Genomic DNA, 9,526 nt, shown 5'->3' on the forward strand with positions numbered 1-9,526 from the left:
ACTGCCACAGTGCTGCCTGGATTGCTTCTCAGTAACTCCAACTGGTAATCAAAGACCCTGCTGTATTCATCCTTCATACCAGTCATTAATTTCTCCATTACAAGACCCTTTGCATGCTTGCATTTGGAAGTTGACACATCAGCAAACATGTCCTGCAAGACTATTGCTTTCATGCTCTCTATCTTCCACATTGGGTTAGCCAAAATGAAGTGCTCATATCTTTTAGCAATTACTTTAGAAGTGACTAGTCTGTTGTCCCTATTTTGTGCACATTCATGAATGTTATTAAATGTAATGATCTGAAATATGCTTGTTCTTGATCTCTTTGCTGCATACAGTAACCAAGGACAACCATCCCAATCACACCTGGCTCTAACCCTGTCTGCCTCTGACTTCACAAAGGAAATACTTCTCTTTGTAATAAGGCCATATCTCTTGAGTTCCTTCACTAGCTGGTTCTTGCTTCTAAAGACCATAGTCAACTCAAAATGTGGAACTTCAGTGTTAGCATTGTATCTTGGATATGTTGTCTTCCTCCTTACTACAACTACATTAGAATCCTCATCATATGAATAGTCTTCATCAGATGAATCATATTCCCAGTCCTTCTCACCCTCTAGCTGATCCTCCATGTTTGAAATTAGTTCAACTGGAATAGGTGCTTTTGGATCCATTCCAATCCAACTCTTTGTATCTCTCATCCTCTTCTTGAATTTTCTTGCATGTCTTCTCATCTCAACAACTTCTGAATTTTCACCACTGTCATCACTATGTGTCATGTATTCAGGGTCAGAGTCTGAATCTGAACTGCTAGCAGGTATTTGTGCAAGTGCAAGGGGCTGGTATTCCTCTCTTTTGTGCTCAGGATGCACTGGATGCAGTTGCTCTGTTTCATACTCTGTTGGCCTTGCATCTTGAGTTGGATTGCACACTTGAGAAATTGCAAGTTGAGATGGCATTTCATCATTTGCAGCTGGAACTCTTCCTGCTCTTGGCTGCTTAGCTGGGCTCTTAATCACTTCAGTTATCACACCACTGCAATCAGTAACAAACACATCATGTACTAACTGCACATATTCCTCTTCTTCTTGATCTTGAGCTGGCTCTGCACTAATGATATGATCAGGTTGAGAAGCATCAGATTCACATATGTCCATTAATTCATCTTCAAAGTCACTGCCACTACTGTTGTACTTATCCTCCTCTTGATGGTACTCAATATAGATATCTGCTACTCCTCCCACACAAATATAGTCTGCCATCATCATACAACCACTGTCATCGTGCAACAACAACAATCCATTGATAAGCTATTTACCAGGAATAAGAAAATACAACTTCATCGAATCCTTGACCTCCATATGATCTTTAAGAAAACCTTTCACTTCCTGAAACGAGAGCTTGTCCCTCTCGATCTCTGACATCTCTTCATCACCCCCCACATACTCCAAATTAGAACCCTGGCGGACAAACTCCCCTCCAATATGAAATCTCACATTCAAAATCTCGGTCGGGTCCATGATGAAACTGAAATGCAAAGGAAATAATCACTAGACGGAAGTAATCAACCCTAAAATCGACCAAAATCGGAGGCAAAAACCTAGCTTTACCAGCACCAGAAAAAACCCCCAATATTCCCGCCTAAACCCTAACCCTAATGCCACAGAAAGGCTCCACACTACGGCTACAGGACGAGGAGATGTAGGAGAACTTACATACACCGTTGCTTCTCGTCGCGCGGTCACGATCGCCGCCGCTCCGTTCAACCGCCCGTCGCCATTGCCGCCATTGGAGCAGAGGAGAAGTGAAAGAGACGGGGCAGAGTGGACACACTAGACTGGTCGGGCCACAAAATGGGCAGATACAGTGCTCTACCTGGGCTGCAGAGGATAAGCCCATCTTCTTTCGGCCCATAAGCGCGACGGACCGGCCGAAAAACTATCTCCCACAGAAATCCCGGCCACGTCAGCGAATCCCCGTTTGGCAACAGGACTCAGGGTTCGAATTAGACCGGGATCAAAGAGTTCAGAGTGCCGATTCCCGGGATTGACGGTTCAGGGTTCAATTTCGCTAGCCCCTACGAGTTCAAGGTTCGTTCTGGACTTTTTCCTAGTGGCGCACTGGGTGAATGGTGCGGTATTACTAGTTAAACTAGTAATGACGCATTCTGCTCCGGTACGTCATTAGTATTTTTAGAAAAAAAAAGTTTGTTAGTAGCGGCGCATCGTGTGTGTGGTGCGCCATTAGTGTCCATCACACTAATGTCGCACCTGTACATGGTGCGCCACTGCTATATAGTAGTGGCGCATCACTTGTCTGGTATGCCATTAGTGTCTATATTATCTATAGCCATTTTCCTAGTAGTGGTGGTGAGAGCGTGTGTGAAGAAGTATACCCCTGCAGGGTGAATTAATCTATTCGAATAGCCACGTCCTCGGATATGGTCTACTTGAAAACATTATGTGGTACATAGACAACTTGAAATGGATACTCTAAAATTTGTAAGGTAAGTGCGAGTGCTATGGATGGGCATGTCGTAAGGAGACGAGAGTGTCTCCATAGTGGTGTACTGTTTTCACTACTAGGAAAAGGGCTATAGATGATATAGAGACTAATGGGCACCAGACAAGTAGTGCGCCACTACTATATAGCAGTGGCACACCATGTGCAGGTGTGCCATTAGTGTGATGGACACTAATGGCGCACCATAGACTCGGTGCGCCACTACTTTTTTTTGCAAAACTACTAATGGCGCACCACCAGCTGGTGCGTCATTACTATATTTTTTTTATAAAACTACTAATGACGCACCACCAGCTGGTGCGCCATTAGTAACAAGGGTTACTAATGGCGCATTTGTAGATGGTACGTCACTACTATTTTTTTGTTGTTGCAAAACTACTAGTGACGCACCATCAGCTGATGCGCCATTAGTAACCAGGGTTACTAATGACGCATATGTAGGTGATGCGCCATTAGTAATCTCGGACCAGCTAGATATTTTGGACAGCCACCTACCACACTCACTTTCCCCACTTTCATTCTCTCCACCTCCTCCTCCAAGCTTGTCTCGGGTGCCACCTATCACACTCACTTTCCCCACTTGCAAAACTACTAGTGGCGCACCCCTCGTACCCTCCCCTGCTCCACCGCCGCCGACGACCCCCGCACCCTCGCCCGCTCCACCGCCGTTGAGCATCCACCACACCCTCCCCCTCTCCACCGCCGCCGCCGACCCCCCCATCCTCCCCGGCCCGCTCCACCGTCGACGACGACCCCACGCACCCTCCCCCGCTCCACCACCGCCGACGACCCCCCGCACCCTCCCCCGCTCCACCGTCGCCGACGGCCCCCTGCACCCTCCCCGGCTAGCTCCATCGCCGCCGCCGACCCCCGCACCCTCCCCCGCTCCATCGCCGCCAACGACCCCTCGCACCCTCCCCGGCCAGCTCCACCGTCGCCGCCGACCCCCCGCACCCTCCCCCGCCGTCGATGACCCCCCGCACCCTCCCCCGCTCCACCGCCGCCGCCGACCCCCCGCACCCTCCCCCGCTCCACCGCCGCCGCCGACCCCCCGCACTCTCCCCTATCTCGTCGCTCGGTTCCCTCGAACGGAATCGGCCGAGCGCGCCACCCACCCCCTCCCTCCCCCCCGAGCGTCATTACTATTCAAAAAAAAAATACTAATGGCGCACCTCTCTAGAATGCGTCATTACTATCAAAATAATTACTAATGGCGCACTTTTCTAAGATGCTTTGCACTATTTAAGATTTCTGTAATCATGATCAAGTGAAGATCACATCTTAAAAAAAGAATGAAAATCCCCACCACATCCTTGAAACATGTGGCAAACAAGTAATCTAATATCTGAGCAGAGCACTATGCAATTGAACATTCTTAAGTACAGATCCTTTTCCCCAGTTGGTACATCACAAACATATAAAAGAAACAATACTGATGGTACAGTTCAACCTGCTTATTGACAATGCTCTTTCTGTAGGGGCTGGTGCGATAGAGTTTATTTTGTGCCATGCAGAAGTTGAGATTGCTTTTGCAGAGGAAAATAAAGTTGCGGAGGTTTGTTTCCTTCATCATCTCATATGTAGAATTTGTATGCTTGCGATGTCCCATGAACTTCTCTTTTCAATACTTGGTATTCATGCCTTTGCCTGGGGGATGATGCATTGATACATGTTGACCTAATGACCCCTATTTGGTCGGTAACTTAGGAAAGTGGAAACACTACAAAGCAGTATATTGACTGTCTTTTATATCCCTAAAGCCCTTTTTGGGTAGCCCAATCCCAGGCAAGCCCAGTTTTCTTGGGCTGAGATCCTGGCTGGTTTGGGGCCAACCAAACAAGGCTTCAAAAGTTTCATGTTGTCAGTTATGCTCTGTAGAGTTCCATAAGAGATGTTTGGATTAGTAGAAGCCTTAGTTCGTAGTAATAGAAGACATTCCATTTGTCGACACAACTCTCTGCTGTTGAGCAATTACCTTATTTCAACACGGTTGTATTTTGTGATTTTGTCCATTTATGTTCAACACGGCCAAAATTATCACAGTTGTGGTGCAATTATGCTAATCAGTTTTCTGTTATTAATGTATCTCTTTTATCTCGATTTTACAGCTGTTGAAGACATTTCCTAAGTCAACTGAGTTCTTTAAAAGTGAGTTTCACTTATCCTAGATAGATTTCATCGTCTAATACCAAATGTTTCCACTAATAAAGCAAATATATTATTTTGTTTGTAGCCATTGTGAGTTTTGGTAAAGTGACACAAGAACAAAAGGAAGTAGTTTCCAAGTACGGGCAGTCAATATACTCATGGGATGAGTTCCTTTCTTTGGTAAGATAGGTTGTCAGCTTTGTATGTTGGTTCTTCTGAATATTGTTTCTTAAATATGAATATTTCATCATGATGTGGAGTTCTGCACTTCAGTATTATGTCTAACTGTAACCTCAGTGTAGTGAATGACTGGAGTCTTCCTTGTGTTGCGGCGATTCCTCCGTCAGTTCTTCTGGTCCCCCCCCCCCTGAGGCGCTGTGCGTCAGGGCCATAAATTTGTGCGCAGCCACTTGCGTATTTTTGTGCCTCGGATGTTGTGTGTTCATCAGAGATTAGGTTTCGGATGTGCGTCCGATTCTAGGGTTTCGAGAGGCCTGCGTGAGAAGCCCAGAACCATACAATTGATTAAATAGTATAGTAGCCGGAATAACCTGCTCCTGTTCACTGTTTCCGCCACCAAAAGAGAGATCAGTTTCATTATGTAAAAGGAAGAATCAGTGGAAATCTGCCTGCTCATGTCAGTGATAGATAGCTAAATTAGTTTGAACTGTAGAGTTAAAAAAATCCTTAGTTAAGTGTTTGGTACCATTCAGTTCAACCTGTTGGATTCTGACACTTCTTAGAAATGCATATTGGACAGCACTGGGTTCGCACATTATGTAGTTTGATTGATTTCCGTGAATTATATACCAGCGCTGTATTGTATTGGTGCTGCTTGGTGGAGGAATTTTTTTCTATGTTTATCACCCATTCGCTTTGCTGAATTTACACATGTGCAGAAGACAGAACAGTTCACTGGTTCACAAATCAATGCATGCAACTTTGTATGTTCATGTGGTTAGCGCTTTGCAAAGTGCACACGGTGTGGAATTTGTTTGCCACAAGGCCATACAGGGGCGACCACCGGATTATATGCACCGTGATGGGTTGCTGAGTCGGTCAACTGAATAAAGCTTGGATGCACGCAAGATATGAGTAAGTTACATACGCTTTGTATAAATTTTCCTTTACCCAGTTTGCTCCATGATTTGAATGACACAGAGTTTCTCTTCATATTTCCATGCAGTGCTGGCTGTGCGGTGCCTCATTCTCAGTCTGAATTTCGTGGGAGTGCCCCGCTGATGATACAAAAAGATTTCCAAAGAAACATTCGATTTTTAGTCACTAGCTTTTATTTCCAGTTGCAATTTGTGTTCCAATAATGTTTTAACGCTTTCTATTCTACGGTGTTGTGATGATCTTCATCTCCATCACCCAATTTTATATGTACCGTACAACATTACTGCTCTCAGTTACTTTTGACCATCAAATCAGTCTACCATGTATTCTCCTTGCCCCTCTCGCAAAACAAAAATGTGTTCTGCTTGCCAAAAGAGAGAAAGAGAGAGCAAGAGAGAGCAAGAGAGAGGATAGATAGCAGCCGCCATTAGTGTGGGGAGGCAGCAATAGCATCTCTGTCTGTCTCCAAGAAGAGTTGACCTGATGCCTGAAACCTGAAGCTACAGGCAAGTGTTGAGAGTTGAGAAAACAGAGCAAAAGCAGAGTAAAGCAGGCTATCATCTGTATGTATCGAGTTATCGCCATGGAGACCAGAATCCACAAATTAAACTAATGGGCGTCTCACCTGTATGTATGTTTATATCATCATGATTGCCTTGCCTGTTATCATCTTCGATTCCTTCTTCTTATGGAGTACTATCTTTTCCTTCCCCTCTTTTTTGCGAATGGAGTGGATTCAGAATAGTGCATTTCCTCCACTTGTGCTTGTTAGCAGAAAGTATTCAAAATATTCATAGGATTATAGGATTATATGACATTTACTTGTTCATATTTTCAGGGTCAATTTCGTGGAAGATCTGAGGTAACCGACCAAAGGGAGAAGTACTTGCAAAGATTGCAACAAGTACAGCAGCAGCAGGGCAACCTTCTTAACGCTTCTCATATAACGGGCATCAATCAGAAGCAATTTCCAACCCAGCAACCCAATTCCCTCTTACAGCAGGTTGTTCCTGCTTTTACTAATAAAAAATGTTGTCATATATCAATGTCTCCTTTAGTCAAGAATCAGGAAGTACAAATTAGGTGATGTTCTCTTTTTCTGTCTTTGGGAGTGCAAGTCCTTCTTTAGATGCTTCCATTCTAACCTCTTTCTGTTAAGGCATCAAATCAACTCGTAAAGTTTGTAGTAATATTTTGTGTAGGGATTACTCAATCTTTTGTAACCATCTTATAATGTCTGAAGTTTATAATCAATTCTATATAGTAATTGTTTTCACTTTTTCAATTTGTTCATTTTTGTAGTTTAATTCTCAGAGTTCTTCTATCTCTTCTCAAGGGGGCCTTGGGCTAGGGGTTCAGGGACCAGGTATCCCTTCTGCCTTCTCGTCTCAGCTACAACCTCATGAATCCCAAATTCTTGAGCAATGTAATGGCCATGCATTATTTCTAGTATACATAAAGTTGGAGGCTCATCGTGTTTGACTAGTTTTTCCTTTGCATTAAGAATTTATCAATATGTGCAGACGCTGGGCAAACAAAAAGTGGCGAGCAACAAGGCTTGGCCGATGATGCTGGTGTGGAGTATGCTGCAACAACTGGACCGATTAGGCACACCAATGAAGATGACACGAAGGCGGGCTCCTTACTCGGTACGGTCCAACTTTTTCATACATGACTGCTCATGACATAAGTGAAACAAGGTGCATACAATTAAGGACACCACAATTATCTCTGTGAATAATCAATAGTGTGGAGTTACTCACAATAATCTATGCGGCATTTCTTAGCTAGATTTCTTAGAAGGATTTCGGGCTATTTTGCTCATATTTTAGAAAACTGATCATGTGTGATGGCCCATCTGTCTTGCAAATTAGACTTGAACACTTCAGTTCCAATCTGCATCTCTTTTCATCTTGTAGGTTGCCAAGCGGATGCTTTTTGGACTACGATATGGACATGAAGGCATTTGTTTTAGTGCCAAATATTACTTACTAATGCCCGCAAAGTAACGTTGTGTATTATATTTTCTATGGAGCTATGTATGTATGGATGCTATGGAACTATATGTATATATGGATGTTATGGAATTTTGGATGTATGGATGCTATGGAATTTTGATATATGGATCATGAAATTTGTTATGCAACTTTGCATATAAGTTATGTGTTGTGGATCAGTAAAACTATTGGGCACATATTATGTATTATATATTTGATATATATGTTATGTGTTGTTGAATTTGTGGTTTTGAAATAAAACATATATATGCCAGAATACCAGATACTAATGGAGCACCATGGGCTATATTAATGGCGTACTGTCTAATGCGCCATTAGTATATATGCCCTGGGAGGCATACTAATGGAGCACCATGGGCTATACTAATGGCGCACTGCCTGATGCATCATTAGTATATATGCCCTGGGAGGCATACTAATGGAGCACCATGGGCTATACTAATGGCGCACTGCCTGGTGCGCCATTAGTATATATGTCCTGGGAGGCATACTAATGGCGCATTGCCTGGTGTGCCATTAGTATATATGCCCTGGGAGACATACTAATGGAGCACCATGGGCTATACTAATGGCGCATTGCCTGGTGCGCCATTAGTATACCAGATACTAATGGCGTGATGCTAGTGGCGCACCTATAGTGCGTCATTAGTAGCCAAAATAGGTGCGCCACTAGTAGGCCTTTTCCTAGTAGTGTTTGGTAAATATGTGGACTCGTGTGCACTACCCTCCCTCAAAGAAAGTGTTCGTGGTCGTAGTATAGGTTAACCAAGTGTCAAACTTGGTTTGTCGTAATTAAAATCCACAACCCCTTCATTGATACTGATGCAAAGATAGTTATGTGTAAGTCTTGTTGAGTACCTTTGTACTCACCTTTGCTTAATTATGTTTTTGCAGAGAAGACCTTAGTCGCATTAAAGGTTTCTGCGCGATGTGTTCGATGTTGACCAGAATAGCTTGGGAATCCGAGACAGAGGTCTGGCGCCTTTGGTAGGCTCGTTGTAGATTTTCACGGTCCTCCAACCACTTTTAGTAGATGTGTGTACTCAGACATATTATGCTTCCACTTGATGCTTGTGTGACTTGAGTGTTGGGTCATGTGTCCCCTCTTAGTAATATCACACTATGATGACTCTTATGAGTTTTTAATAAATGCTAGAGTCGTAGAGTTGTGTTGTGATGCCACGTTGTATCTACACATATCGTGCATATTGTGTGTATGCTTTGAAATGCATTGGTATGTGTGGGATTTGACACTTAGTTGTATGCCTTTAGTAGCCTTGTTTACGGGGAAATGCCTGTTTGTGCTTTGCTACCACTTGAGCTTGCGTTGGTTTTTCCGTTGAAAAGGAAAGGGTGATGCAGCACAATAGCAGTAAGTATTTCCCTCAGTTTGAGAACCAATGTATCAATCCAGTAGGAGTATCAAGACAAGTCTCCAATGTACCTGCTCAAAAACAAACAAACTTGCACCCAACGCTATAAAGGGGTTGTCAATCCCTTCACGATTAATTGCAAGGTGAGATCTGAAGGTGGAAACTGCAACAAAGCAAAAGTGTAGAGCTGAAAATATGATGTGAAGTAGACCCGGGGGCCATAGTGTTCACTAGAGGCTTCTCTCATGATAGCAAGTATTATGGTGGGTGAACAAATTACCGTCGAGCAATTGATAGAATCGCGCAAAGTTATGATGATATCTAAGGCAATGATCATACATATAG

At 43.7% G+C, this 9,526-nt stretch overlaps 1 protein-coding gene and 1 long non-coding RNA gene across 2 annotated transcripts; both read left to right on the forward strand.

Annotated features, from left to right (window-relative positions):
* The first annotated feature begins 3,837 nt into the window (after window positions 1-3,837).
* On the forward strand, window positions 3,838-4,941 carry LOC123446723 (long chain acyl-CoA synthetase 3-like). Its single transcript, XM_045123278.1, has 3 exons — window positions 3,838-4,078; window positions 4,632-4,671; window positions 4,757-4,941. The coding sequence occupies exons 1-3, from the start codon at window positions 3,959-3,961 to the stop codon at window positions 4,858-4,860; spliced, it is 264 nt and encodes an 87-aa protein (XP_044979213.1). The 5' UTR covers window positions 3,838-3,958; the 3' UTR covers window positions 4,861-4,941.
* Window positions 4,942-5,490: 549 nt separating this feature from the next.
* Window positions 5,491-7,426, forward strand: LOC123446724. The gene is made up of 5 exons (XR_006631428.1): window positions 5,491-5,766; window positions 5,858-6,421; window positions 6,629-6,793; window positions 7,093-7,156; window positions 7,314-7,426. It is a non-coding gene; the product is annotated as an uncharacterized LOC123446724 (long non-coding RNA).
* Window positions 7,427-9,526: the final 2,100 nt, after the last annotated feature.

This window comes from Hordeum vulgare, chromosome 4H, assembly GCF_904849725.1.
Source record: "Hordeum vulgare subsp. vulgare chromosome 4H, MorexV3_pseudomolecules_assembly, whole genome shotgun sequence".
NCBI lineage: Eukaryota > Viridiplantae > Streptophyta > Magnoliopsida > Poales > Poaceae > Hordeum > Hordeum vulgare.